We start from the raw sequence: 14,861 nt of genomic DNA on the forward strand, positions 1-14,861 counted from the left end.
CTGAATGCCAACAGTTTTATTGTCTCAATCCTAAAATTCTAGGTGATGCAAAACCTTTGGCCATAGCTGGAGTGTGAGTATTTCCATGCTGGAAAATTGGACAAGACCAGCATCATTAAGTGACATTAACAAGAATTTCCATGCTGTCAGGCTTTTGAGGATTGATGAGGTTTTTGCAGTCAAGTTGAAATTCAAAGAAACTGAGTATGTTTCTACAGTTGTAAGAAGTGTTTTATTTTTGAGACCTAAAGGAATAGCTGTGTCATTAACTCAGATGTTTCTTGCATCACAAGACCTATAAAGTCTCTATTTTTATGTGTCGGAGCCATTAAGTATCAACAGGTGTTTTCATTTCACTGTCAGCAGTCTCTTTAGCAGGTGTGGGTGCAGATACTCTTGATACATGCGCAACTCCAAAATACGGGTTTATAATGTAGAAAGTGTTCATGTCATAATTTTATATATGTATTATGTGTGTGTGTCTTTGGTATTATGTTTAAAAAAACAAGAAAATATATATTGCAGTAGGCAATATGCAGCCAACTGTTCTGTGTGTTCTGGCTAAAGCATTACAGTGGGTTGTAGGGTGTTTGCATGAACTTGTATATACTGTAGGTAGAGACAGCAAATTGCATTGTCTTGGTAGATGTGACTTCACCTAGCAGTAGATGCAAGCCACCAGAGGGTTTATGCAGACATGATTCAAATCTTGTAATCTTTGTAAGGAGGTGAAAAGGAGACGCATTAAACTGTAGAATCCTGCAACTCTATTCCACCTGGTTTAGTATCCAGTTCATTAAACAGCATCTCAAATCCTTAAAAGGGTCAATGAAAAGCACTTCTCTTGTGGTGGCACCAAATTACCAACACGTATTTGTAATGAGAGGTGTTTTTTTTTTTTTTGTTTTAATGTTGGCCCCAAGGAGTATACATCTTCACATGGACAATCCTTGACTATTTGTTTTAGTTTCTCATCTCTCTGCATCTGGAATCTGGGTTTGTATGTTTGTTTTTTCTTTGAACTGGATGTAACCATCACAGTGGTTATATTTTTATATTGGGCTTTGTGGCCTATTCTTCTGTCTAGTTTTGATTTTGTTGCACCTGTCTTTTGTTTTCTGCACTAAGGGTTTTTTTGTTTTTTTTTTGAAGATATTTAAAGTATAGGCTAATGTTAGGTTGATTTAATTTAAGTCTGTAACACAAGAAGTGAGAACACTTGTTCTGTACTATATCAGACCATGCTCATCGTTTTTTTGGTAGGAAACCTTTTTTCTGATACAGCCCCACCACTTATAGCTGACCTCGTTTGTAGCTAGTTATGAATGTATTTGTGAAAATGAATTGTTGTCCTATAACCAGGGAATTCATAGGGTAGTAGTGAAAGGAATGCATAGAATAGTAAAAGGCAAGCAGTTTGGTCTTGATTGCACAAGGATTTTCCAAGGTTTCAAGTGGTTTCAAGTGTAAGTCTGTGAAAAGTATGGGAATGAGGATTCCAATTCAACTAACTGAATACTTGTGGTCTCCCACAGCGGTCTAACTAACCTTATTACTTGCAAACAAAGTATGATCTCATTGATGGATCAGTGGTCAGTTACATCTTGAATGTCAGAATATGTTGTAAATGAGATCAAGTTAGGACTTAAACTGGAGCTAGTTTCTCAATTTATCAATGGTTAGTCTGATGTTGGGTCTGGATTTGTTTGAACACCATATACTGTAGCACCCTTCAAACATTGTAAGGCACTGACCATTCTCCAGTTTGCTGTTCTGGCACATAATAAAAGTCCCAAATCCCCCACAGACTGTATTAATGTTTTCATTCCAAGTCTCACTTCTTGTTAATAATGCATGAGTTCTTCTCTGTTGCACCCCTGCCTGCTCACTCCTCTGTATTCCCTGAACAGGTAGCCAGACAGTCTTTGTGACAGATGGTCTTACCACTGCATATTAGCATGTTTAATTAGTTTTGTTGAAAGTCAAGGAAAGACATCAGAGATCAATTTAAAAAGATGAGTATCTTTTGAAAGTTTCTTCATTTACTAACTGCCACCCTTTAATGCAGAGTGATTGTCATCTAGTGCTGTCAATTGTCATTTACAGTCTGATATGAACTGTATAAAAAAGCATATCATCGGATATGATACATTAAAATTAAGTGCAAGTCTTTTTTAATTTCAGTTTATTTCATCAAGATCCAAACACCAAGATCACCAGCGCAGTACACAACGGCAGACATCTGCTTGAATTCTCGACTGAAAATGAGAATAACATGGCACAGGAAGCACCTGAAATTCTCATTCCACAAACCCCTGACAGGTAATTATTATTTCTTAGACAGAAATCATCCATTTTATAGGAACTGTAGACTTTCTTTTACCTTTTTGATTTTCTTTCATTACTCTACAGAATGAGTTGGATTATAATTATCAATCAGAAAAAAAGTATATATTTTGTTTTAAGCTGCTGCTACCACATGTTTAAAGGCAGATGTTAAAATAAGTTGACAATCAGAAAATGTGATTAACAAATACATATGTTTTAAATTTGGCTAAATGTGTTTTTAAATGAAAAAAAAAAAACAACAATACTTTATTGTGCTTGTAAAGCATTTCATATGGTCTAAACAGTATGCAAACATTTTTCAGTTGAAGACTGGATATGATTCTTTACTGTTTTTGTAGTGAGATGGCTATGAACCCAAATCCTTAAACCAAAAAAAAAAAATTGAATTGAATCAGACACCAGGCTGATGTAAATTAGAGAATGGAAAAGTTCCTTAGTATAGTCTCTGCTAATGACAGCAAAGGTTAAACCTCTTCTCGGAATGATGATGGTTTCATTTTGTCTCATGATTGTGGTGGTGTGTGCATTTTTGAGCTCCTATAGTGTTAAACTTCAGACAAAAGTCCTTTTGAAGATATTGCATGAATGTGTATTTTATTTTTGTGGCAAAAATCCCCCCCACCTATAGCTTACTAGGTTTGGTATAATTTGTATGGCTTAATTTTTGGAATGGCAATGCTATGGAAGATTTCTGTAATTCAAAAGGGAATTTAAGCACCAGCATGAGCAATTGCTAAACTGATTGGGATGTTGTGTAACTATATATATATATATATATATATATATAATATATTTGTTTTTTTTGCAATGATTGAGCTCTGCAGGCTGCATGCCCAGAAGTGAGCAGTGTGTTGTCATGTTAGAAAAGTGGTTTTCAAGATTAGTATACCATTTGTGATGTGTAGCATTCTTCATTCAAACAGTAGCTGTCCCTGTACAAGCTGCAACACAGCAAACCACTTTTCATCCTTACCTGCATACCCCAAAACAGTGCATAAAGAAAGCTGAGATAACTTCCCCCTAAATTATTATTATTATTATTATTATTATTATTATTATTATTATTATTATTATTATTTATTTCTTAGCAGACACCCTTATCCAGGGCGACTTACAATCGTAAGCAAATACATTTCAAGTGTTACAATACAAGTAATACAATAAGAGCAAGAAATACAATAACTTTTGTTCAAGCAAAGTACAAGTGTGACAAACCACAATTCAATAATACAGCAGATAATAGTGATAGTGACATCAGGATATGATTTAAGTAGTGATAGTTACATCAGGATATGATTAAATACAAAGTAGTACAGGTTAAACACTTGGCAGATTACAGTATTCTGAAGTACAGGATTAAATGTTATAAATATTTTCTTGGTCACCATTTCAGATCTGATTGTTTCGTACCATGGTGTACAGTTGAATATGAGTGAGTTTGCATCACACAGGGTGGCATTTGAACCACAATGAAGATCACATATTCTTGCTCTCATAGACAACCCTTTAAATTAACCTTGAGCAATACTCAATTGAGGTGATAGGTCATAACACATGGCTGGTGTTTGTCCAGTGTACTGCAAGTAATGAGATCTCTGAGTGGTAATTGCACTCCTTTGAGTGAATGGTTTTATAATCTACCTCAATGCAAATTCAAAAGATGGGACAGCTGTTTTGGTGGAACCAGATATGGCTGTATATCCCCAATCTGTTCAGTCAAGATTAATTGTCATGCAGTTCTCATTTGGAATTGCCAGTGATGGGTGTCATGTTGACATGGTGGTGAATACTTTGTATTTGAAGATGAGCAGTTTTCCATGGCAATATTTTCCACTTCAGTGACAGCTGACCAGTTTGGGGAGGTGGGGTGTCATTGAATATGCTTTTGTTCATATGAATAACCATTCTGTTCTATATACTCTTGTACATTATACCTAGGGCTTCTGATTTTCGGTTTTAACTGATAAAACCCGATAAAACACCCCTGATACAAAAAAAAAGAAATCTGTGGAAAGCCAATAAACACCGGAAAGCACCAGAAAATGGTTGGAAATGGTTAATCAATTCACGTTGACTTTACCCTATTCCCATTAAAAAATAAAACCTACTACAAAAATAATAATAATAAATAGGGCCTACATTTCCCAGTGCTGCTGGGCAATGTCCCGCCTTCCTGACTTGCATCTATCATTGATTCGTTCTCAATACTTTAAATCCGCCCCAACTACTGAGTGACAGCACATTCCTACATTTCTATTGGAGACTGTGCTTGCAAGATTTAAAATGAGATTACAATCAGGGGTGGAGGCTTGTTAGCGGGATTTCAAGCTGTACTACAGTTACGATACGGAGGATTTAAAACAGAATTGTTGCGAAATGTACAAAAATGCCTACACACAAAAACCCCAGAAGAATGTGCCCGTGACCATGGGATTTAATTGTGGAAGACAGCACGCATTTTTAAAAGTAACCAAAAACACTAATTTCATACAGTATATCAAAAACCAAAGCCCCGAAAAAAAACTATTTGCATAAAACTTGAAAATAGCTAAAAATAAGCACCGAAAAATAGAATTAATAAAACCCAAAAAACAGAAGCCCTAATTATATCCCTTTTGATTATACTGTAGAACTCCAAAACAGATTATATTTGCAGTGTTCATTATCTGACTTCTTTCTAATGCATGTATTTAGTCTTGAATTATACTGTATAATGATATAAATTTTGATGATGGCATTCATATGGATATTTTTGTGCCAAACTGTCTTTTACAGCAGTCATTGGTGACTTTTTCAACTGTTTAAATGCTGAGGTTTTATTCAAACTGCAAAATTCACTGTATTTAAAGGCCATGCATTTCAGTTTGAGTCTAAACCTCTCTGGTATTAAACGGTTTTTAGTTTTAGACTTGTGCTGAATTTCCTTGTAGTTGGTTTTGTATAGCTGTGCCTTCTGGCAGTCAGGATTAGCATATGGTTGATTTACTCCAGATTTAAACTTGGCTAAACGAAATACATGAAGCTAGGCTTAATGTATGTTCTGTATCCAACTTTGCATTACTGGCTTACAGAAGAACAAAGAAAAGTCAACACATGTCTTTAGAGATCATTAATCAGATGTACAGTTTGGAAAAAAGTGCCTCAAAGTAAGTGAATAATTTCTTGCGCTTACTGGTAATATGCATGATAAACTATATTTTTCCTTAACTGCTTATCAGCATTATGCCTAAAACAAGGAACTAGAGCAGTATGTGGTTTAATGTGTCGGACTTATAAAGGGTATTTGAGTACATTCCAGAAGAATACAGAATACTTACACAGGTGTCCTAAGCAGCTGGTTTTCCTATTTAAACTGTACTTGATTACAAGGACAATAAAGATCTGTTATCAAACAGGAATGCCTGCTGCATAGAATATAATTAGGGCTTCTGATTTTCAGTTAAAACCGAAAAAAACCTGATAAAACACCCCTGGTTACAGAAAAAATGAAATCGGTGGATAGCCAAAAAACACTGGAAAAACTGTGTAACTGGTTCATCAATTCACGTTGACTTTACCCTTTTCCCATTAAAAAATAAAACCTACTACAAAAATAATAATAAATACATTTCCCAGTGCTGCTGGGCAATTTCCCGCCTTCCTGACTTGTATCTATCATTGATTTGTTCTGAATACTTTAAACCCGCCCCAAATACTGAGTGACGGCATATCCCTACATTTCTATTGGAGACTCCGCTGGTGAGATTTAAAACGAGATTACAATCAGGATGGAGACTTGTTAGCAGGATTTAAAGCTGTATTACAGTTAAGACACGGCGGATTTAAATTAGAATTGTGGCAAAATGTACAAAAATGCCTGCACGCAAAAACCCCAGAAGAATGTGCCTGTGACCATAGGGATTTCGTTGTGGAAGACAGCAAAGGAAAGAAGGTACAGCTTAAGTGTGCAAGTACTGTCGAGTTACTGACACCAAAAAAAAAAAAAAACCCTCGAGCATTTTGGAAAGCAACCGAAAACTAATTGCATACTGTATATCATAAACAAAGCCCCCCCCAAAAAATAATTTACATAAAACTCGAACATAGCTAAAAATAAGCACCAAAAAATACAATTAATAAAACCCAAAAAACAGAAGCCCTAAATATAAAGAAACAAAAAGAATAGTTGGATGTTTCAAAGCAAGCTTCTTTTGGAGTGAGTTTCAAGACAACAGCATTCTGAGGCCATCTACCTTAATTGGGTGATAACTACAGGACACATGGAGTGGCTGAGAGGATAACAGATATGCATTGCTGACAACTGTGCAGTGACCTATTTTAGCAGGATTTGGAATCCCAGTGAAAGTGAATGCCAGAGAGATTACTCTTGTCATGTATTGATTGCTAATACTGTTATCAGGCTTTATAATAGTGTTTAATGTTGATCATATTTTTCATAGACTTATGTTTCTGTATTCCCAATATCAACAATATGTTTTACTCCATTTTTTTTTTTATAAAGATCTGACAGCTCAGCCTTGGATCAGAAGGCCTTGATGGTGGTGAAGGAGGAGCCTCTGTTGTATTTTCCATCTCCCTCATGTCAGCCTCATGTCAACAGGACCAAGTCTATCAGGTCAGGACTGAGCATATCCAGGTCATATATATTGTGTGAACCATGCTCTGTAACTGCAGTTGCAGTGAGTAGATTGATCTACAAGCCATCTCAGATAGATACTAGGACAGAAGCACTTTCCTGGTGCTATGAGTCTCAATAACAAACCACTTCAAAACTCTCCTAAAGGTAATAACTGTTAATTAGCTTCAGGTGAAATAGTTTTGCATGCTCTGTTAGTTTAATATTGTAAAGTGGGGCGGTTTTAATGGAGAGAGTCTTCTGTTTTCTTTCACTGTACTGGTTCATCTGTTATGCGGTTTTGCTTGTAAAGAAATTGGTAATTGTTAGCTATTGAAACATCAAGTTAGAATATTGTGACAATGTAAAGTGTGAATAAAGTATTTTTTCTAGCTTTAGAAAGTGCTTGCCGCTTTAACCGATTTTTGTGTCCAGTTTTGCAATAAAAAGAAATACCTTGTGAAGAGTTATCAATATCTTCTAGGGAGACCTTATTTCCTCTGCACCGCGGTGGTCATTTTATTTCATTTTATGCACATGATAAAGAAGAAAAAAAGAAATCTCTAAAAATAAAACATTAGAAATGTTTATTTTCCAATTAGCCTAAAGAAAATCAGAAATCAATCCTGTTTTGCTAAATCATGCAACCACTTTCTGTAACCACGGATTTCAGATTTTGTTTTCTATTTCTATTTAGTTTTCTATTGGTATTTACAGGTTAGCTCATGAGCTACGTGGCTGGGTTCATAGGCATGAAGTTGAAAGGACAAAATCCAGAAGGATGTCAAACAGTCAGCACAAAGCAAGAAGCATGCAGGTATGAGGTGCAGCCGAAGTGTTTGTCTGCTTGTAGTTTTTTACATCTTTGCATCCACACATACCAAACAATATGTCACATGTCTGTGGCATGTTATTCATCAGCACTTTACATGGTGTGTGTGTTTTTTTTTTTTTTTGTTCAGTGTGTAAAGAGAAATAAACTAGAATCTAGCATTCAGGGTGAAAAGAAGACAATGACATTTTATTTTCTGCTCTCCATGCAGTTAAATAGAGGGTATAAATAATACAACACCCAATAGCAAAGTAAACAAGTCTCTTACATTGTGAGCATTTTTTGGAATATGAGGGTCCACCTTTTGCTTAGCTCATGTTCTACTAGCCAATATTTGTTCTTGTCAGCGTCCTAGTGTTCTACAATGGCACTAATGTGTTAGCTTAAAGTATCTATTGTGCCTAAGCACATGTAATCTTTTTTTTTTTTTTTTTCTCAAGCCCAGTAGCCTTGCATACTGTCTTTCACATTCTTTTGCAATACTTGAGAAGGACATTCTGGCTGTGCACTGTTGTTACCATCTGACACGCACATAAAATGTGATTAATTGAGAAAAAAAGGTAATAAATCATTTTGCTGACTGGATGTATTCAGCAAAACCATTTCTCATCTCCAAGGGAATTCTGTAGTCTTTTACTATAGTTGTGTTTCCATGGTACATTCCCAGTAATTCGTAGTGTGAATGTTTTAAAATTAGTTCAATAACATGTCATTTTCTGCAATCCTTTGATCATGGCAAATCCTATGTAACCTAATGACATTTCCTTAAACTGTTTTGCTTAATATAACCTTTGAAACAAATGTGTGAAACACATAATGTCTGTTTCTAAATCATTTCCCAGTTCTTAGAGGAAACCTGCCTCCTCTCACTTTCTCATGACTGTCATCCACTTTGTGGTGGCTGTCAGAGGAAGATGAGTGCCATTCTATAGCATCGCTTTCATGTTTATCGAAGAATCTGACCTCAAACCAGGAGCATAAACGGTAAAAATTCCCCTTTAGAAATATCAGAATCCCTTGTTTATAGAAGAGACAAGATGTTTTACAATTTGTATGAAGCCAGTAAAAAAGGCAATTAATTATTGAAATCAGTTTTTCTTGAAATTAAAAGACTTTACTAGGCATGAAGTCAAAAGGACAAAATCTCAAAAGAGCTTGTAGTAAGGACATTGCCTGAAACGGGTTTAACGCTATAGAATTTGAAATACCACCAAGCCCAATTAAGTGCTAACATTTGCTTAAATTAAATACATATGAGACTAAGGAACCAAAAACAATTGTCCTTCATTGTGGAACTGTTCATAATTGTTGGGGTCGCTTTCCTTCGTTGGCTGTCCAGGAGGTTAGAATTCCTGTTTAACTACATGCATAGATTTGAACAGTGAGATGGTGCCAAGGGTGATGGGAAATGTACACGCAACCACTTAATAAGGATGTTGTCTCCCATCTCTGTTCAGTGGCGCTCCACATATTTTCTACCATTTGCGTTAAATAGCTTTCTAGGAAGAACAGCTTCAGTGCCTGCCCTTTCAAGATTTCGCTTACATCGAAATATTACAGATATGGTTAAGATCTACCTTAGAATTCCTGGCAAGCAAAGACGCTTTGAACTTCCAGCCTGTTAATTAGGATTGGCCTTCTGCAATTATTGAATAACTCAATTTAGCCTCCTGGAAATCACTAGCATATACTTTTAAACAACTACTGTGCATAGCTGCATGCTAGAGGAGTAGGTGTATGTGTCTCTAACACAAAATGGTAAACTGAATATGTAGAATGTAGTTCAGTTGTAACCCTAGCCAGGATTTAAGAATGATACAAAGATCCTGAGAACTGTATATGTGAGAATTGTATTGTACAGTTACAGACACCATGACTGAACATGAATGACTTACCAATGGGGAGCAGAGTGGCTAATGGAGGGAGTAAGACATACACTGAGGGCATCCCAGTTCAAATGGGTTTGTGCCACAGAACACATGTTGCTATAAAACATGAGGGAAGTATTTGTCACCACGGAGATTCTAGTGTTGAATATCCATACCCAAATGCTTAAAACAGTCCCTGGTATATAAAGAATTTGAATATTACAGATAGAGTTCTACATAGTATACTGTAGTAATGTAGCAGAAAATTACATCTAAAGTTTCTAAATATGTATTTTAATTGACTTGGACTAATTGTAATGCATTCTGCTGTTGTAAGATAGACATTTCAGGCAATGTTGGCACTGAACTCTGACAAGCTGTTCTTTTTCCAACAATAGAAATAACTTCAGATCTGGATTCTGACATGCAAAGGGTTGTCCATCACTCACTAATGCAGCCTATGGCACACGCACACACACGTTTTCCATGTCTTGTCACATGTTGCCTTTGGGTATGTTCTGGCATAACATTATTTCGAAAATGTAAGTTGGTTGCCAGAGAAAACATCACACTTGAGAGAAAACATCTCATTTTCTTGAGTATTTTGAAAAATCCTAACCGCAATACATTGTACAAGCAATAGAAAATGTAAGATCTGTTAAAAGCAAAACTAGGCATTCAGGCATTCAAAAATAACTTGTTAAAACTTTGAAAGAAATGCCTCAAATGCTTTGTACAGAACAATTTCTGGGTAAAATGGGTCGGAATCTTTTCATTTCAAACTTTGTGGAACAAAACACATTGGTAGAGACCCATGTTTTACGTAAATACAAAATAGCAGGAAATAAAACGAAATGCAACATTGTGAACAGGATGTGAGTGGTACAGTGAATCGATTGTCCAAACAGAGTTATTAATCCCAAAAATATCTGTGTTTATTTAATACAATAACAGAAAAACACCCCTTTTACCAGCAGTGGTATTGGGGAGAACACGACGAGCTTGCAAACCCAAAAATAATAAAACATTTATTATCCCATGTCTCCGGTGCACACAATTGTGCTCTTCAAAAATCTGGTTTGTGGTGCGTATAACTGCTAGGCAGTGAATGTAGTGCTTAGGGGTTTATGCTGGCTGGTTAGCGGCAGCTCCAGCTTCTTAGTCCTCCTCTGCAAAAACACAAACACAACACGTAACAAAAACAAACAAAAGTCTCCAGCCATCTGTTACGTTTTCAGCGCAACTCCTCCCTGCAATCAACTCGGCGCCATGGTTACTCCAGTCGCTGCCTGCTCCGTAGTTGATCGCAAGGGATTTGTTTCGCGTACATGCAGCTACGCGCTTCCTTCAGGAAGGCCGACTTCCGGTTTCTGCTTACCGTCGAGTCACCCCATCTATGGGGATGCATACCACCAACCTTACACCACGCCTTTTCTGGTTGGGAGGGAGATTTGCAGCTTGGATTCTTTCTCTCTCTGTCTCTCTGTCACAAACATATAAAATGAAAAGTCATTATAAAGCAAACCTAGAATGACATTTTTAAATTGTGAGGTTTATACAAAAAATACTTTAAATAAATACTTGCAATCAGGGTCACACAATGAGTCAGTGGCTGAGGTGGGATTGGAACCGGGGACCTCTGCAAAATATGCTGTTGGAATGTGTTGGGAACGTGCCACATTCGAGTGAAGTAGAAATAAATTATTTTGTTTTGTGGTACATGAAACTAAGCGACGATGTGAAAGATGTAGTTGAGAATAATTTTGACGGCTCTAGATATTACTGACATGCAGAATGCCAGCTTATCCAATACCATGATTTCTTGTCTCATGTACCCTGTGGTTTCCGATGACTGAACTTTTTTTTTTTATCAAAGTATTCACTGATTTATAAGTGACAGATGACAAACCATGAAGAAAGAAAACGTAGCGTTCTGTTGTATGCTTTCGTTTAATCCTTAATTTGAATATTTGTACTAGATTGAAGCTCCTTATGAATACATGCGTAAAATATCCACATTTTCTTTCAGTAACCTGCTTTTTGAGTTAATGCTGAATAGTACAACATTCTGAAATAAGCAATTTTTTTGTGTTTGTTGATTTAATGTCCTTCATGCTAATTTGATATTGTGCAGTAATAAAAGTGTTTTTATTTTATCTTCATTTTTTTTTTATAGAGGGCATGGGCAGTATTAAAAATAGTGGGGGGTGTACATTACCGTTACTGTCGCCAATGAGAAATGATGGTAACTAAATTATTTTTCTGTGCTAGGTCTGTTTGTCAAAATAATAATACAAAAAGTAGATAATTTGTTTAATAAAACAATATGTATATAGTTAAAGAATGTTTATTTATATACATCTATTTTGAGTTATTTTATTAATGTGTATCCAATAAAACAAAACCTTTTTGTGGATAAAAGGTTGGGAATGCTCTCTACAGTTTGGATAATTTCCTTTAATTAGATTAAAGTGTTGTATTACAGACACCAGACTAAATACAATACCCTAAAAACCATGAGTGCTTGGTGATATTCTTACTGCAGGCATATCAAAATAAATTGCTGGGAAATAAGGAACAGGTGGGCAAAACTAACTCCCGCAGACACTTCAGTCAGTTTAGTTTATGGTTTCCAGCAGGAACTTAGCTCAGGGGTTCTCAACTCTCTTAACCTAATGCGCTTTAATTTACCCCCTCCTGCATGCTGTCAGTTTTTACAAGCCCTTCTAGTAACTGAATAGCAGCACTGTGTTTAACAGGCTCCCCCAAGCTGGACCAAACAAGACACTCTGGAGCCTCCTCTGGCCTTCTCCTGGTCTAGAAGAGGCTGACTATAATGGGATGACGGCCTTTTCCTCCCCTTGGGGGTCATTCTGTAATAGTTTAAAAGAACTAACCATTCCTATCCAGACGGCTTAGCAGTGGGTGGAATGGGTATACTTCCTGTTTCTAGGAGCATATTCTAAAGATACTGGTTACTCTTGCTTGACTGTGCAGTGATAAATGTTTAGGAACGCTTCCTTTTTATACGTTTTTACAACATTTTGTACACAAAAGAAATGCAACACTCGGGTCTAATGGATTTAATCAAATATTTTGAACATAGATCTCAAACAAAATCGCAGAAAATGTGAACAACAATACAGATCAAAGAATCATGATAAGTTTTCAGTATGCAATGTGACCCACTGTCAAAATGAATACATTACAAAGTTAGTATCGGGTATGACCTCCCTGAGCATTAACGGCACCGTTGACGCATAGACTTGATTAGCCTCTGGATAGACTGCTGTGGGATGTTCCGCCACTCTTCCTGTGCAGCTGCAGCCAGCTGGTGAAGGTTGACTGGTCGCGGTTGTCTCCTGTGGATGGCACTGGCGATTTGGTCCCACAGATGTTCTGTTGGACTCGGGTCAGGAGAAAAAGCTGGCCATGGCAAGACCTCGACGTTGTTTTCTTGAAGACTTGCAATTGTAATCATAGCATTGTGCGATCTTGTATCTATATTGTCCATATATAGCACACAGAAATTCTCCTAAAATGTATAACAACTGTGTGTTATACTCTGAAAAGCACAGCATAGGCCACTGAATAAGGCTATATTGTATTATGTTACCAATGTAATGAAGCCAATGTTTTTTTTCTAAGCTTTCTTTTGTATTTTTTCCAATAGAAATCTCAGGATAAAAAGGCTGATGTTGCCCAGATTGTGACGGTCCAGTACACTGATACAACTGACAAGTAAGTTACCTTCAGTTCAGGCATCCCAGCAGATCGTCTCTTAGTCATTTTCTGACCTGCATGCACATCCTCTGAAATAGATATCAGGATTGCAATAACTTATATGTATATGCTAGATTGGAGAGCTGGGGAGAGACAGCAAGTTCTCAACAGTGTGCAAAAAGCTAAACTTACACTGCAGGATATTCCAAAGCAAACCCTCATAACTGCCTGTCAACTGGAAAACTTTCCATTTCACTATTCTGTATTTTGTAATGGAACACGCTTCCATTTCCTTTAATCTGTTTTTAGCAATGAATTATTGTTTCAGTTTGTACAGTTCAATAAACAATTCCACTATCAGTCGTCATTCAATGCACATTGCATATGTTGTATAGTTCAGCTGTCTGGAATCACCCAGCTGGATAGCAGGCTTCAAACACTATGCTTTTCTGTTCGGCATCTTCAAGAGTTAAGGGAGAGAAAATAGCTTTGTTGGCTAAAAAACGAATTAAGTAATTTCAGAAGTATGGATTAGAAATCCATGCTGTGTGGTCCAGTGGTTAAAGAAACAGGCTTGTAACCAGGAGGTCCCCGGTTCCAATCCCACCTCAGCCACTGACTCATTGTGTGACCCTGAGCAAGTCACTTAACCTCCTTGTGCTCCATCTTTCGGGTGAGACATAGTTGTAAGTGATTCTGCAGCTGATGCATAGTTCACACACTCTAGTCTCTAAGTCGCCTTGTATAAAGGCGTCTGCTAAATAAACAAATAATAATACATAGCAACCCATAACCTGCGTTGTTACAGTGTTCGATCCTCAATAAATGTTAGTCATGTATGCTGTGTATTCCGGTGAATTTAGTTACTTGTTTCACAAATGCTGTTTTTAAATATTTATATTTTAAACCTCCATTACCACCACCAGACCCTACTGCATTAAATGGGTTTCCATAACTCTGCAACTGTGGGTGGGCTCTTCACTAGCACTATCCAAACACTACCCTGCTTTTAAATAATTTTAAAAGCCAATCTTTTCTAATCTGGCCAATGTTTTGTGTCTTGAGCATTAAGACTTGCCACATATGTTTCCTATAGTTTCCAGTAACACCCTCTGCGACTGGTTAAAGCATTAAAGAGTAAGTGGGGGGGTTCTGAAAGATATAGCGTTACACGCCCCCAGGTTACATCTGTTTGAATAGCGTACCTGTAATTGTGTTTTTCATTGTTAACATCCTGACAACTTTTTACACTTACAACTTTAAAGTCTGTTTCAAATATCTTTTTGAAATCCACTTGTACTAAAAGGCTCTGCATGTTGGGTACAAAGATCAGATAAATATGTGTGAGTAATTACAGATGTCCATTACTACAGCAATAACAAATATGTTTTGAAGTCACTTCTGCTGTAAAGAGTAAAATTGAACCTTATAAGCATTTTCAAATTGCTCTAGCTGTTAGCCATCGTCTAGCCGT

The 14,861-nt window shown here is 36.7% G+C and overlaps 1 protein-coding gene across 1 annotated transcript in view; it reads left to right on the forward strand.

Annotated features, from left to right (window-relative positions):
- The window catches only part of LOC117417024 (cyclic AMP-dependent transcription factor ATF-6 alpha-like), a 62,170-nt gene that overhangs the window by 19,957 nt on the left and 27,352 nt on the right, over nucleotides 1-14,861 (forward strand). The window contains exons 10-13 of the mRNA XM_034028668.3: nucleotides 2,185-2,322; nucleotides 6,851-6,964; nucleotides 7,682-7,781; nucleotides 13,338-13,405. Of these exons, the coding sequence (XP_033884559.3) occupies nucleotides 2,185-2,322; nucleotides 6,851-6,964; nucleotides 7,682-7,781; nucleotides 13,338-13,405 (420 nt within the window). The remainder of the gene's footprint in view (nucleotides 1-2,184; nucleotides 2,323-6,850; nucleotides 6,965-7,681; nucleotides 7,782-13,337; nucleotides 13,406-14,861) is intronic.

Source organism: Acipenser ruthenus, chromosome 12, assembly GCF_902713425.1.
Source record: "Acipenser ruthenus chromosome 12, fAciRut3.2 maternal haplotype, whole genome shotgun sequence".
Classification (NCBI taxonomy): Eukaryota; Metazoa; Chordata; class Actinopteri; order Acipenseriformes; family Acipenseridae; genus Acipenser; species Acipenser ruthenus.